This window comes from Onychomys torridus, chromosome 8 (assembly GCF_903995425.1).
Source record: "Onychomys torridus chromosome 8, mOncTor1.1, whole genome shotgun sequence".
Lineage (NCBI taxonomy): Eukaryota > Metazoa > Chordata > Mammalia > Rodentia > Cricetidae > Onychomys > Onychomys torridus.
In genome coordinates this window covers 16,406,844-16,422,823 of record NC_050450.1, presented here as the reverse complement: position 1 = coordinate 16,422,823, position 15,980 = coordinate 16,406,844, and the positions used below count along the sequence as shown (strand labels likewise).

General features: G+C 50.6%; 1 protein-coding gene across 1 annotated transcript in view; it reads right to left on the bottom strand.

Moving 5' to 3' along the window:
- Positions 1–262: 262 nt before the first annotated feature.
- Positions 263–15,980, bottom strand: part of Slx4 (SLX4 structure-specific endonuclease subunit) — a gene marked incomplete at its 5' end in the record, with an annotated part of 26,130 nt that continues 10,412 nt past the window's right edge. Inside the window, 12 exons of the mRNA XM_036196706.1 lie at positions 263–1,339; positions 2,010–2,123; positions 2,253–2,423; positions 3,021–3,123; positions 7,112–9,327; positions 10,026–10,192; positions 10,830–10,979; positions 11,768–11,853; positions 12,250–12,457; positions 13,053–13,369; positions 13,494–13,693; positions 15,355–15,567. Coding sequence (XP_036052599.1) covers positions 988–1,339; positions 2,010–2,123; positions 2,253–2,423; positions 3,021–3,123; positions 7,112–9,327; positions 10,026–10,192; positions 10,830–10,979; positions 11,768–11,853; positions 12,250–12,457; positions 13,053–13,369; positions 13,494–13,693; positions 15,355–15,567 — 4,297 coding nt within the window. The remainder of the gene's footprint in view (positions 1,340–2,009; positions 2,124–2,252; positions 2,424–3,020; positions 3,124–7,111; positions 9,328–10,025; positions 10,193–10,829; positions 10,980–11,767; positions 11,854–12,249; positions 12,458–13,052; positions 13,370–13,493; positions 13,694–15,354; positions 15,568–15,980) is intronic.

Below are 15,980 nucleotides of genomic sequence, written 5' to 3'. Positions count from 1 at the left end.
TGTGTCCCGAGTCTGCTTTCTTGAGCAGCAGCAGTGTAGTACCTGTGAGGGCACTATTAGTGTGAACACAGGGACAGTGAGAGTGCAAGAGAGGGAAAATGAGCATCTGTGCCTGTTCTCTAAGAACCGTAGACACAAGGCGCTCAGCAGTCCTGGCACCCCAAGACAAGAACTCATAAAAAGGCCGTGGTGGACGGCAGGCAGTGGGGCTCAAGTCACTATGTTTCCCATACACTTCCCAGAGAGGAACATCTAGGTTTACTTATTTATTTTAAATAAAGCCTTGTTTTTATTGCACTCATATAAAACAATTTCACTGTATTTAAAACAGACAAGGACATTCACAGGCTATGGAAAGCCCAACTTCTGTTTTTTCTGGCTCTCCTCAAGGTCCACAGAACTCCTGGGTCAAGGAGGCTAAATACACATGGGAGGAGCCTACAAACAGCATGCTCATTTGGGGGACCTCATAGCTGTGCTGGGCCCTAGTCACAGACCCGCTTAGAGAATGCTGGTGACAGGGGTGGGGGTGGGGGGTGGGGGTGGGTGTCGGACAGGCACCGTGTCAGAAGAGCAACCATACTGTGGTGGTGCAGGCCGCTCTGGAGGCCTGGGTCAGGCCGAATGCTGAGAAGGCAGGCTGGGCTTGACACCCATCTCAGAACATACTACTTGGACAGCTGTGCTTGGGTGGAGTGGACACAGAATGTAAATGAAGAAGACTCGGGTCTTGCCCTGGTCAGCTGGGATCGCCCACTGCCTCTCAGGAACACACAGGATGGGGATCCTGCTTGGGCCAAAGCAGGAAAAACTGGCACTGACCGAGGGAGGGGGGAGGAGCGCCTGGCTCTAAATCCAGGAACCACACTGAGAGCCGGTACAGCCCCGGAGAGTATGCTGGCGATGCCATCCTTAGAGACACCCCCGGAGGCCTGGCTTGCACCAGTGTCCAGGCCCTCGGGCAGGCAGCTTCGAGGCAGAAGCCTGTCATTTCCGGTCCTTTCTCTCTCTGCCCAAGGGCTGCTGTCTCCTCCGCTGCAGCTTCTGCTTTCGGGCGGCAGCAGTTGTGAAGGTGACACACTGGGCATCTAGGATGTCCAGCAGCCTGCCCATGGCCACAGGAATGCCATCCTGCTTCAGCTCAGCCTGTAGCTCAGCCAGCTCGAGAGGCTGGTATGTCAGCACCTTCCTGTACAGGGCAGGCTTGGAGCGGATGTACCCTCTCACAGCCTCCTCTGTGGCTGCGGCCCGGAGGGCAGCTTGCGATGCTCTGACCTCCTCCTCCTCATCCTTGTCTTCACCTGCAGACTCTAGGGCAGCTCCAAACGCACAGGAGGAACTGAAAAGAACAGGTCATGATCTGTGACACACTTTTCCTACAGCCCTCAAGAGCAGGCGTCTCTGTGAGGGATGAGTGCTCTCAGGGCTGCGTTGGGCCTCACGTGTGGCAAGACCTCTGACAGTGTCCCACAGGTCTGTGCTTCCTGGTTCCCTGGCTGGGCCAGTCTACGTGGGACCCCCCCTCAGCCATATAAGGAAGCTACAGAGTTTTAAAGGCCTGTAGGAACTCAGGGAGTGAATCTTTAAACCTTTACCCAGAAATCAATGGGCTTTTGAACATTGACCATTTAGACTTTCTTTTTTTTTTTTTTTGCTAGGAAGGGAGGTGGGGTTGAGACAGGGTTTCTCTGTGTAGCTTTGGCACCTTTCCTGGATCTCGCTCTGTAGACCAGGCTGGCCTCGAACTCACAGAGATCCGCCTGCCTCTGCCTCCTGAGTGCTGGGATTAAAGGCGTGCGCCACCACCGCCTGGCTCATTTAGGCTTTCTGTTTGTTTTGTTTTGTTTTGTTTTTCTGGAGCTGAGGACTGAACCCAGGGCCTTGCACTTGCTAGGCAAGCGCTCTACCACTGAGCTAACTCCCCAGCCCCTCATTTAGGCTTTCTTAATGTCTTCTCAGACCCACCATGCAGAGGACACATGTGTGACTGACCCTGCTGCTTCTATTACCTCTGAGAGCTAAAGGAGTCGTCGCTACCATCCGCAGAGGCAATCATGGATTCCTGGGAGGCTGGAAGTGGATCGTCCCCATCAGGGCCTGACGGCAGCGCCCCAGCTGGCAGCCTGCTCGGGTGGGAAATACTTTCACTGGGCTGTTTCTTTCGATGTTGAAGGCTCCTGATCTTAGTGGGACCCTTGGCTCTTTGAGGTCCAAGACCTGCAGTGGCCTTGAGCTGGGTATGGCCTCCTGACCTTGAAGGCTTGTAGGTCTCAGTGGGGTCCTGGCTGCAAGGTTCCTCTGGAAGCACCTGGGAGGACTGGATCTCATGCTCTGAGTCTGACTCCAGAGTCTGGTGAGTGTACTGGAAAATCTCCTTCAGTTTGAGAACCATCTGGCGTTTGGGCAGAGCACGCACTCCAAACCTGCACGTAGAAACAAGTGGACGTCAGGGCCCCACAGTGCCGCTGTTTCTACAGAGTAACACCTGGCTTTACTAGACAGAAATCTTAGAGTCAGACTTTCAGGAGCATTCAAAGCTGACCATCTGGCCACATGCCAACTAAGCTTGCTCTAAAGGAGGTCCATGCCGGAGAATCCCATGTGTTCTGAGCAGCGGTGGAGGCAGTGACTTCACCTAGCACCCAGGCTGGAGCGCAGTGTTTGCTGGAATGTGACAGTTTTCACATTTTGTAAAAACGAAGTCTCCTTACTTGGGTGGCACGGTTAGGGTCACATGTCTACCAGTATGGAACATGGAGACCTGTTTCCTAGGAGTAACCCACAGGAACCTCATGTGTTAGCTTCTTGAGCTCAGGTCTGATAGGAGAGAAGAAAAACCCAGCACCCACCCTACTCCAGCAAGCATGCCCTCTCTGCAGAGCGGCCTGCCAAACTCCCCTCCCGGGCTCAGGGCCAGCTCCTCTCCCAGACTTGAGGGGAGGTGCTGGGTCATTCTACTTCCTGGGCCTGGTTACTCACAGGAGACCACCTAAGAGGAAGCCTAAAGGAACACTACCAACCTGTCCAGCTCTTTCTTCAGCACTGGGGTCTCCATGATCGAATACCTTGGCATTGGAGTTATAGGCACTTTGGGAGGCAAGTTCTTTTTCTTGTTAGCACCTTCTGGATAAAACATGAGAAGCACAGGTCTTAGCAGGAGAGGCATGGATTTACCATCACTTCTAGCCCTGGAAGTGTTACACGGGAAATGACAGACCCCAGTCAATGCTGTGCCCTAGGAGAGCATTAATGCCCACCTTCACCATTTGGAGTTATATCTGCCCATTGGCAGAAGTATCCAGCAATTATAACGAACTATGCCATGCACACGACACTAATGTCTGTGAACAGGCTCTGGGAGCCTCTTAGAACAACAGCCCAGCACATGGTCTAACCTAATGTTAAAGAGTAACCTGATGAGCCGTGACAGCACTAATACCTTTCAAGTTGGCCTAGACATCAGAACCTCTGGTTCAACAAGAAAAAGACATGTAGGTTGCTGAGATGGTTCAGTGAGTGGCTGCCTACCCCTAAGCCTGATCACCTGAGCTCAATCCCTGAGCCAGAGTGAGAGGAGAGGACTAACACCCAGAGTTGTCTCCTGACCTCTGTAAGTACATGACACACACAAGAAATAAATGAAAGAAAAAAAGGAATATAATTCTAAATAAACACAGAGGCAAACATCTCTCCAAGATATATAAATACACACTAAATACACAAAAAGATGCTCAGCACCATGAGCCGTCAGATATCAAAAATACAGTACGATGACACCACTTCATAGGCACTAGAACGTTAACATGAAATGTTTTTGGCAAGAATAGGGAGAACTGGAGCCCCACCTCACACATTTCTTGGTGGGGTGTAAATGAAGCTTATCTAGGGGAAAACATGTTACCCTATGACCCAGCGCTCCTGGACCTAACTACCAGAAATGAAAATTTTATCCACACAAAGCAAGCTTATTCATAACAACTCAAAGGTCCACTAATGGTGAATAGATATAGTCTTCAGATATAATAAATAAGGAAACACAGAAGAACCTTGTGCTAAAGGTTCTAAAAAACTTGTGCTAAGAAGCCAGTTATGAAGAATCATACATTGCATGCTTCCCCTTAAAAATGCTTTGTGGGGTGCTGGGGAGGCGGCTCAGTGGTTAAGAGCACTGGCTGCTCTTCGAGAGGACCTGGGTTCTATTCCCAGTATTCACATGGCAGCTCACAACTGTCTGTAACTCCAGTTCCAAAGGATCTGACCCCTTCACACCAATTAAATTAAATTAAATTAATTATTTTTTTTAAGGATAGAAATCTTTGGGGGGCTGGGTGGTGGTGGCACATGCCTTTAATTCCAGCCCTCAGAAGGCAGAGGCAGAGGCAGGTGGATCTCTGAGTTCAAGGCCAGCCTGGTCTACAGAGCAAGTTCTATGACAGCCATGGCTACACAGAGTGACCCTGTCTTCAAAGACCACAAAATTAAAAAAAATAAATAAAATTAATGGAAATGTCAGGTGGTGCAAAACTGAGAAGTTGAGGCAAAAGTATTGCCTCAACTTCCAAGACAGCCTGGGCTAAACACAACAAAACTCCACCTGCTTGCAGGCAGTGGTGGCGCACGCCTTTAATCCCAGCACTCAGAGGCAGAGCCAGGCGGATCTCTGTGAGTTTGAGGCCATCCTGGTCTACAGAGTGAGTTCCAGGACAGTCAGAGCTACACAGAGAAACCCTGTCTCGAAAAAGTAAAAAACAAAAACAAAACAAAACAAAATCCCTCCACCTCTTAGAATCACATTCTGCGGTAGAGGCTCACACTCGTGATCCCAGCACTTTGGAAGCTGAGACAGGAGAATTACTACAAGTTCAAGGGCAGCCTGGGACACAGATGGAGACCATGCCTCAAAACAACAACAAAACCCAGAGGCCAAACCAAAAGACCAGTGGGAATATAAGACTGGCCAGCTAGTCCTTATCCCACCCATGACTGTCATAGAACTTGGAGACCCCGGCCCTGTCTTTTCAGAGTCTGCCTGCCTCAGACTTAGACCTGAGGTACTTCAGTTTCAAGTCTCCTGTAGTGGTTCTGTGAGCAGTGCCTGGGAACTGGTGAGAAATGCAAATTCTGTGTTACCAGTGGCCCCTGTAGCAGAGCTGTGGGGTGATGGGGACTCCGGTGATCTGAAACCACTGACTGCCAAGTGTGTCAGCAGCTCAGTGTCCTTGGGAATGTAGGAAGGAAGCGGCAGGTGCATGGCCACACGACTTCACTGTGGTAGGAGCTGTGGTCCTCTCCCCACTGCCAAGAAGCTGTGGCTTTTAAGCCTTTCTGAATGACTGAGAGGTGAGGCGAGGTCACACTTTTTGTTTGTGATGCTGGGAGCCCACCATGTATGCTAAGTACACACTGTACTGCTAGTGTGCACACTAGCCCTTTTTTGAAAACATGAGCTTGCTATAAAAGGTCTACAGCCAACAATGACGTTCCGCCCAGTATTTACTGCGCTGGGCGTCAGCCAGCTCTGCCTGGTCTAAACCCAGAGACCTTGTTCGCAATAGCAGTCTGTCTCCCCTCAGCCCTGGAAACCTTCCCTCTGTGCTTCCATACATTGCATAGAAAGAAAAGCTAGTGACCATCTGTGACTAGCTTCTGTCATCTTACATTTAAATCTCGTGCATACAGCACATGCCCATCATACTTTCCACTGTGTGGACAGGCCCATTCTGTCTGGCCATTTTCTACTGAGATACATTTGGGTTTCTCTCACTTTTTGGCTTTTGTGATCAGTGTTACTATGAATGACTATCTGAATCCCAGTTTTCAATTATTTTGGATAGACAGATGAGAACAGAATTTCTGGGTTCTATGAAATTACTCTTGTTTGTATGAGAGTGTTTGAGTATGAGGGTGCATGTGGAGGTTTGTATGAGAGTGTGTATGAGTGTGAGGGTGCACAGGGAGGTTTGTATGTGTGTGTGAGGGTACACGTGGATGTTTGTATAAGTTGTGTGTGTGTGAGGGTGCACATGGAGGTTTGTATGAGGTGTATGTGTGTGTGAGGGTGCATGTGGAGGTTTGTGTGAGTGTGTGTGAGTGTGAGGGTGCACATGGAGACCAGAGGCCAACACTGGATGATGTTCCTCACAAGTTGTCCACTGTCGTCTAGGAGACAAGGTCTCTCCCTGGAACCTCGTCTGGGCTTGTCTGACAATTCCCCTATGCTGGCCGACCAGCAAGCCCCATGGGCATTCCTGTCTCCATTCCCCGAATTGGTTTGTACTTAAAGGACTGAACTATCTCCCTAACTGTATTCATTCATTCATTGATTCATATTCATTCTCTCTCTCTCTCTCTCTCTCTCTCTCTCTCTCTCTCTCTCTCTCTCTTTCTCAAGACAGGGTTTCTCTGTGTAGCCCTGGCTGTCCTGAAACTCACTCTGTAGACCAGGCTGGCCTCAAACTCAGAGATCCACCTGCATCTGCCTCCCAAGTGCTGGGATCAAAGGTGTTTTTACCACTATACTCTGCTTTTATTTTTTTAAACAGGGTTTCATGTAGCCTAGACATGAAACTTGCTATATTGCTGATGATGACTTTGAACTTTCAATCCTCTGGTCTCTATCTCCTATGTGCTCGAACTATAGGAATGTGTCACCGCACCCAGGTTTGTATTTTTAAATTCTGTGTACACATGGTGCTGGGACTGACTTTAAGGGCCCCAGGCATGCTACCACTGAGCTGTATCCTTAGCCCATTATTGAACTTTTTAAGGAAGCACACTTTGCCCAATCTTAAGGTACAACTGGGATGTTTGTCGACAGCTGTAACCTCTGGCTGCTGGTTCTGGAGGTGGGTTCACAGAAAGGAACTTTTAATAAGTGCATTAGTTGAGATACAGGCAGGCTTGGGACATAATGACTTGCTAGTTTTGAAGTATATCCTAGGGAGCCAGCCACTTCTCTTTCTACTTTCTGGGAGAGTCTGGGGGATAAAAGGAGGGTCTTGCCCAGAGGAGCAAGTCCTTCAGTACTGCTAGCCCAGCTTTCCACCCCAGACCTCCACCCTATTAGTGTTAACAGTAAAGGACAAGATCTCTCAGGCCTCACGCCACTCACTTGGTGTCTCTGGGCTGTCTGGCTTCTGAGCTCTGGCACTCAGCACTGGGACCACAGGTGGGGCCTCTGCAGAGTGTGGCTCTTCTGCATCCCAGTCATCCCACAGAGCTGGGCTCATGAAACTCAGTTTGCTGCTCCCGGGAGAGGCATCCTGGGAAGCCTCTTGGGACTCCCTAAGGGCACCATAGCTTCCTCGGATGGGGGTGGTGCCCAGGAGTTCTGGGGAGTGGCAGTCACCACTAGGCAGAGCCTCCTGGGACCGATGGCTGGGACTGCTTGTGGTCAGGGGGCCAGTCCGCTCCAGACTCAAGTGGTCAACTGGAATTGGTGAGAGAGGCCCCTCCTGCCAACAGTGGTCACCCATGGGAAGCGGGGGGTCACCGTCTAGCACAGGGCTGCTGCTTCCTCGATGAGAAGCCACCTCCTGCTCATCATCACTGTCCCCGACTTCTACCACTTCATCAGCTGCAGCCTGGTTGGGCAGGTGTGGCCTAGGTGATGAGTGTTTCTGGGGCCACCTGGTAAAATCGGGGGCAGGACACGATGGCTGTAAAGAAGAGCGCTGGTGGCACCGGGGGTGCATACGGGAAGGGCTTCCGTAGGCCTGTCTCCCACTCTCAGAAGTTCTTTGAGGAACAGGCAGTTTATGGGGCATGATCACTGAGAACTTCTGGGCTGCTTCCTGCACAGCCCTGCGGTCTATGGAAGGCCTGGGGGGGTGCTCAACAGTCTCATCTGATGGGCTCCTGGTCTTGAGGCTTAGGATTTGGGTCTGTGAGGAGCAATCACGGCTCTTGCAGGCTCCCGGCGTGGCAGGCACCAGCCAGGAGGTGTCTGTAGTACTGTCCTCATCTAGGCTGTTCTTCTGGCTGCAGAACAGCCAGGGGGCCCCTCTGCTTCCCAGAGAGGACTCGTTTCCCGGCTGCCCCTTCTCTTCCTTCTGTAGCCTGGCTTCTCTCTTTGGGGGGCTCTCGAAATGTTCTTGATCTTCATCGACATCAATGACTGAAAACAGTTCAGAGGACTTGGGGCTAACTTCTAGAATTTTCCTTCCTTCTGGGGACTCTTTAGAAACTAACTTTGTCTTGGTATGTTCTAGTTCCAGCTCCTCATCTGAATCTAGTAAAAGGATAATCTCGTCCTCTTTCTTTACATGATGCAGAGGATCCTGGGTCCTAGGACTCATGGGATCAGGTATCGACTGGGTCAGGTCAATGGGTGGAGACTTTGCCGGGGAAGTCAGGATGCTCCTATTTCTGTGTCCTGACATGGAACTGCTTCGTTTACCTTTCTGGTGGCTTGGCTCCTTCAGTAATGTAAGAGTGCCACTGTCCCTTCTCTGCTTAGCTGGCGTAACTGCAGACAGTGAGTTTGGGGATGCCACCTTGGAAATGGTACTGCTGGACTGGGACACCAATGGGGACAAACTGCTTGTGTGATACAGGTGACGCCGTGACTGGCTGGGACTTCCACCTCCAGGAGACTGTGACAGGAGGAAGCAGGGTGCCTGCTCCTCAGGGGTGGAATGGGCCACCTCTGCCTGCCTGTCCCTAACAGTGTCCCTAACAGTGTCCCTCTGCTCGTCATGACCGATGATTACTTTTGACAGCTCAGATGATTCTCTCCGAGTTGATGCAAAGAGCTGCTGGTAGTCATGGTCCTCGGCTGGGTGCAAAGATGACCTCTCTTTCCTCCTCGCCCGCTGCCTCTCAGAAGGGCTACAGGAGCTGGGCTGGCCAGACGCCTCCCTTGCTATCTCCTGGGTCCCTGCTATCCCCGCCCAGTCTGAGTGCTGGTCCCGGGGCGGGATGGAATCTCTTTCATTTTCCCGGATGACTGGCCCGGGTGACTCCATTTGCTCTGTCGGCCCGTCACTCTGCGCACCTGCCAGGGAAGGCTCCTCGGGCTGCTCAGTGTCCTCGCCTGGGTTTGCCATGCTTCCCCCCTGGAGCAGCTTCCTCTGGGTGGCTGCGAACTCATAAATTTCCTCCATTTCTGCTTCATTCACATTTTCTCTGTCTTCTTCACAGACCTCAGGTTTCCACAAAGTCTCTGCTTCCTCCTCCTCGTCTACCCACACTGACCTCAGGAGTTCTTGGAAATTCTCCATTCTGCTTTCACAATTCTCATTGTCCTTCTTCTCCTCCTCCTCTCCCTCCAAGTCTGTCATGACAGGCACTTGTTCACACAGGTGAGCAAGGTCACTCATACCAAACCTGCAATGGGAGACACTGTATTATCACTGCTCTGTACAGGACACCTGCTGCACCTGGGACTGGTGGCCAGAGCAGATCTCAGAAGAGGAACAAGGACTGTCTCCCCTTGCTCAGGAATACACTCAGGCATAGCTCTAGCTGGCACCCAGACTGCTGACCAAGTGAAGGTGTGTCGGGCTGACTGGCGACCTCAGCAGACAAACCAGGTGGCACTGAGAGAACTCAGACCCCGGGCCCGAGAGAAAGCGCAGCAGACTGCCTATCAGAAGGCTCTGGAACCCAGTCAGCTGAGCTGTTCCTTCCCAAAAGGCACTGGAGGAGTTACACAGCCTGGGGTGAGTGAGGCTTTAGCCTAGAGGGTTGAGGAAGAGTGCCTGCCTGGTGCTAGGTGACCCCTATGGGGACAATCGAGGAGCTACATCTATGTCTGTGTCTAAGGTGCTGAGACCACAGGCTATCATCTCACCATGCCAAGTGTAATTCTCCCCAGCTCTTCATACCCCTGCAAGTGTCCATTCAGGCCAATTACCATATGCTGCTCAGGGCTCTGACTGCTATAAACTTGGGATTAAAAGATATAATGAAATTTTGACGGGCTCAGCCCTGACCTTTCGACAACCCTGCCTTGAACTGTCAATCTCCCAATCCATGTCACCAACTCTAAAGGCCGAGGAGTATGTGGAAAGTACAATGCCAACCTTAGGGCTAGGGAACGCAGATCAGGAGCTAGGCTGGGAGGCATGTCAGTATCTGCCATGTAGAGATAGTTCAGAAATGCCTGGACGGCCTCAGAGCTCACATCGTTCAGCAGGATGCGCTGGGTCAGATCCCCATCCTCCACAGCAGAGAAGCCTTCAGAGTTTACCTGAAGGCAGGCAAACACAGAAGCTTGTTATAACCTGGAGTGAACAATGGTCCATCTTTAGCCTCTCAGAGAGCCTGAGATTCTGGGGGTGGGGGGCAGTCTTGTATATTTTCTTAGCTAGATTCTGTAGTCTGGACCTTTGTTTCCAAAATCCTGTGGGGATGGATGTTTAAGGAATAGGTTAGCTTCTATGTGACAGATGTATCATGTACTTTAGACACATCTCACTTGGCCCTGTGGGTTGCATGAGTCCCAGGATAGAGATGAATGTGGCCCACTACATTTGCAGATGATAATATCACACTGCAGGATTAAAGGTTGGACACACCTATGTCTAGAACTGTCTGACAAAGAATGAGCCACGTGCTGGATTCATATGTGGTGGCTTAAGCTTGTAATCTCAGCACTTAGGAGACTGAGGCAAAAGAGTCCCAAGTTCTAACACACACACACACACAGAGAGAGAGAGAGAGAGAGAGAGAGAGAGAGAGAGAGAGAGAGAGAGAGAGAGAGGGTTGGGAGAGTCCACAATGATGCAAATACTAGCAGAGGAAGAAGGAAAACTTTCTTTCTAAAAAAAAAAAAAAAAAAAAAAGGAGGGAGGAAGTGGTAGGCCGCCAGCACCCTGCGTACTCACATGCTGAATAAGAAGTGGACATCGGGCATAGAGAACAAACTTGTGGGCATAAAACACCTCTCCGCTGTCAATCTGGAACTGGACATCACTTAGGTGTGGACTGTTGACCATTGCCCCAAAGTCAGACACCAGCAACCCTAGAGAGGAGAGCTGTAATGGAAGCAGAAAAGAACTGTCAGCCCCCTGGTGGCTTGGCTAACTGCCCATGACGGGTGCTACAGGGCCAGGACCATGCTTTCCTCTCCAGGATGTGCACATACAAGGCACGAGGTTCCACCTCTGGGCTACATTAAGGACCTCATCGGACCAGAATGGCAAATGCTAGTTTCTTTCTTGGGTTCCCTGTAACGGTGTGTGTTCCCTGACCTACGGTAGGAGGGACAGTGGTTGATAAAAGATAGCCTCACAGCCCCTAAGCACTGCATGTACACACCAGGATATCTGGTTCTCAGAGTAGCCTGGTGCAAAAGACCAGGACCCTGAGCCCAAGCTCTTCAGAAACCCAATACTTCCTAGCTACATGCAGGGACATCATCGAGATGGTTTCATAACACCCACTTTATGGAATACCCATCTTCCAACGCCATTCATTACCAACAGAGTATATTAGGCTGTTAGCTGAAGCCCACTCCATAATCCATACACAGAAGGGGCACAGTGGCTTCCTAATGAATGATGGAAATCACTAGAAACAAGCACACAGAACAGATGCCTGGATGCGGCAGTCACACAAAGTGGCAGTGATCTCTGAACTTATCATCAAAGCTGGCTCTGAGGAAACCTACAGCGTCCAAGAGGAGCAATGACCCAGGAGGGGGACAGGAGGCCTGGAACTCGCGGCTCCAGCAAGGGTTGTCAAGGTATGTCATTTGGGAAACAGACCACAGAGCCAGGGCAGCCTGGCAAGAGGGCTTGCACATACAAGTCTTCACACTTACTGAGGCGTGGTCACTCCTCTGAAGGGTCTTCTTGGACGGCAGGACAAATCCAGTCGGTGGAAGGCTGCTGGGTCCCAAGTCCAACCCTGAGAGGAAGATTTATGGATTTATAGATTAAAGGGATGTCACCTCCCAAGCAGGCAGTGTCAACCCTGCCCTTGGCTGGACATGTTATTTGAGAATATCTTCACTTAAAGTAACCCTCCCCCAATTATGTCTGCCCATCTCCCTAACAGGGAAGTAGAAGGATTGTAAAACAGACAAGATTAGCCCAGGAAGTTCTGTCTTTGGCTAGTTTAAGGAAGACTGTGAGACACACAAATGTTCTGCATCACATTCATCTCTGAGGAAAACACGAAAAACACCTTAAACTACATTCTCCACTGAACTGGGATGAGCACAGAGCCTCACAGTAGCCCACGTACTAGTCTCAGCCCCCTCAGATTGCAGAGGGAGACCCAACACCCCACCCAGTGTCTCACCTGCAGGTACTCCCAGACTGCTGGGCCCTGGGCTGGCGCTCATCCCCTCCACTGCCAAGTCCACAAGATTTTGAAGAGCTTGATGCTCCCTCTGACTTGGGGACAGCAACTGGCTCTTGGGGCTGGGGCTCACAGGAGGGCTGCTGTGGAAAGCAGGTGGTCTTTGTGTACTTGGCTCTGGCTGTTTGGACAGTGATAGCTCATGTTCCTGAAAGAAGTTAAAAAGCAAGTGACTGTCAACCACACACTCCGCTGCAGCCACCTACAAGTCACAGCTACATCTAAAACTGCAGATAGGACGGGGCCCTCAAGGGAGCAGGAGCAGCCCCAGAAACCCGCAGCGTTGGCAGCTTCTGTCATGCCTCAGGTCTACCTGATGCCTCCAAGTGTGCAGAAGAAGGGTCTCCTGGAGCTGGTCCACTTCATGTCATTTAAAATGGCCACGGCTGGTGAATACCAATGCAGAACCACCTTTAGCGGAACTGTTTGAAGTATGCATTCAGGACCTAGGTTCCAAGGTTCTATCTCAGACGGTTTACTAGCTGGGCAGGGGTGGGCCCTAACTTCACATTTTAAATAAGCTTTCCAGTAATGTGTTAAATTTGGGGGGCCAAAGTCCTTTTTCTTAGCAGAAGTGCTGCTGAGTTGCTAGAGAGACATGAGGTACAGCCAATGCCCCTGCTGCATCCTGCCTACTCTACTTACTGGACTTTTCCTCATCCAGCCCCGCACACCATGTCTGGTTGCATTTCTAGATTTACGACCTCTTTCCAAGCCCATGTGTTAGGAGGAGCAGGGCTCACCTTGGGAGGCCGTAGGGACATAATTGGAGGAACCAGGCCTGCTGTATAGAAGGCCTCCTCAGCCCAGGCTCCTGTGAGGGTACTGCACTCCCACAGAACATTTCGCTTTCCTTCAGGCAGCTGCAGATGCCAGCCTGCATGCTCCAATTCTTCCTTTAAAATCCTGCTGGCCGGAAGTGGCGGGGTGCTGGACAGTTCCACTTCCTCTGACAGGAGCTGGGCAACACGATCCTCAATCTGTCTACTTGTGGTCTCAGGGTCCTGGGTTAACAACTGTGGGGGACACACCGGGGGTTTCTTCCTGCGACTTTTCTTCTCTAGAGATAAACAGAAGTGACTCAGTCAGAAGTGGCTCACCCGCTCATCCCAGCAGCTGCCATAACTCTCAACCAGCAGCCAGGCACCAAGCTCTCCCCCGGCCTCTGCTCCAGCAACATGTACCTGCTCCTAGCCTTATCTTCTCAGAAAAAGCATTTTCCAGTCTGAGCGGGGGCACAGGTGGACACTGCTCCATCTCAGAGCGAGACAGAGCCATGGCTACCAGCAGTTCTTCAGATGGGGCCTTAGGCTCATTAACCTTCCACCTCTTCTGTGGCTCCTTCTTGGTGGCTCCTTTCCGTTTCAAACCTCCAACATGGTTGCTGAAGTTAAAAGATAGCCACAGAGAAAGGTCAGCCAGTACCTCTGATTCTGGGCCTCTTCTATCTTACAGGAAACAGAAGAGATGGATGTGTCTGCACCACTGCAGTGAGCCAACAGTCCATTCTATCCCTTGTGAGCTCATTGATCCAAACCTAGAAAGTTAGCACAGTCCATGCACGGAGGGCCTGGGTTCTTTCTGGGCCATCAGATGTAGCTAAACCCTCGTAGTCTATAGCTCCAAATAGGCTCTCTGTAGCCAACAAATTCTGCCCACTGAAACTTCAGATGCCCCCAAGGCAGTCCTGGCCCCAGCGGATCCTTCCCCTCCTTCAGGACTACAGTAGCACCTCTATCCAAGGCCCCAAAGACAAGGCCTCCAGACTCTGCTGCCACCAAGCATCTGTCCTGAGAGCATACTCTCCCTACCCAGGGAAAGTTGGGGACTCTTAGGTGTGGCACTGGAAGATGTGAACAATCCCTAACTCAGCTAACCACAGGTAAGAGAGGACGGTGCCAACCAGCAGCTGGACCCAATGCCACAGGCCGGCTTGGGCTCGGAGGAAGCAAGTAAGGAGTATGGAGGGCAAGAAGACACTCAGACCAGCATGGTGCTCTAGCATGAAGTGCTGAATATTCCAGAGTCCAAGTACCTCAGCTCAGTCTCAGCAGAGGAACATTCAAAGCCCCTTAGGGAAGGTCCAAAGTTCCTTGAGGGTATTCAATTCCCATAACCTTCTACTCACCAGCCCTCTAGAAGGACCCATGTACATGTAGTTTCACTATTTGGAGGCATTTTAAAAGTATACATGTTTAGTCTGTGAGACAAGCAATAGATTAGATGTTTAAGGTCTCAAGACTTCCTGTCCTACAATGCTAGTATGGATATACTGAATGCAGGTAGACTTGGAGAACCTCTTCTGGCCCGCTGTGATCTCAGCTGTGGCCCAGCCCAGCAACTGATAATTCATGTGCAAGGCAGTGACTAGGATAAACAGCTTCCCACAGAAGCATGGTGCCCACGCTACCTCTGTTCCCTGTGAAGTTGGGGTCAATTTGGATGTACTCAGCTCAGGGACAGGAAACATGCCTGGCGTCTGCATGCTGAGGACTGCTTCCCGAGGCTGTGAGGGGAGCCTCCTATTTTAATATATAAGCATTCCTTCATGCAATTAAAAAATACACTCTTAGTTAGGGGGAAGAGTGGGGGGTGAATATGAACAGAAAACATTGTATGGGATTCTCACGAAGTAGTACATAGTCTTACAGTTCTACCTAGTCAACTTTTTGAACTGGGCTGAATAATTGAATAGTATGAAAATGAAGCTGCATGTAGCTAGAAACCTGCTGCACACAACCAAGACAGGCACGTGAGGCAAACACCAAATTCTTAGATGCTCCAGAGCGGTCACTGCAGGGTTATGGGACTTGCAACATCGAAGGAAGGCCCTCAAGGAAGCAGTGGCAATCCTCAACACAGGTGACCCCACATGTATGCAAAATCCTTGTCCTCCTTAATCCTTTCTCAACCGTGTCCAGTGTCCTTAAATGTCTCATGCCAGAATCCACCAGAGAGCTAGTTCTCCTCAACACTCTAAAAAGCTTTTCAGGGAAAGTCTAAGTGGAGTGAAAATCCCATTATTTGGTTCCTTATCTGTCTTACCCGGGTGCCGGAGGGCTGCTGCCCACCTCAGGCTGAGCTGTCTGTAGCCTCACAGCCTGGAGCAGGAGCTGGGGACACACTTCCATCTTCACTGCGCACTGCTTCAAATGACTGATTCGGCTCTTGGAGGTGAGGAACTGTTTACCACATATTGGGCAATCAGGGATCTGAGGTGCAGCAGGCCTCAGTGCCTTTTCTGCCTCATCAAGGCACCTGCAGGAAGTCAGTAAATACAGAACAACCCTCTCAAGTAACATGGACTATAGCAAATGCTTGAGCTACATCGACGTGTAAACGTTCCCCAAAAGCTGATCCCCTCACGCCATCTGCATGGCTCCTGGCTGTCAGCCTCAGACACTAACTTTAGGTATGTGTTAGCAAAGGTGCCGAAAGAAATGGAGGGCAAGTCAACACAGGCTGCCTTACAATCCAGCAATTTCACTCCCAAGCATAAGACCCAAGGAAATGAAAACAAGAATTCAAACACATCCATGAGACATATGTTCACAGACAGCAGCTCTACTGTGAAATCCACGAGGTGGAAACCCACACGTCTGGCAATGGAAGAAAGAGTATATATGTTCTATCCGTACAACGGGCTACTATTTAGCCATTAAAAGGAGTGC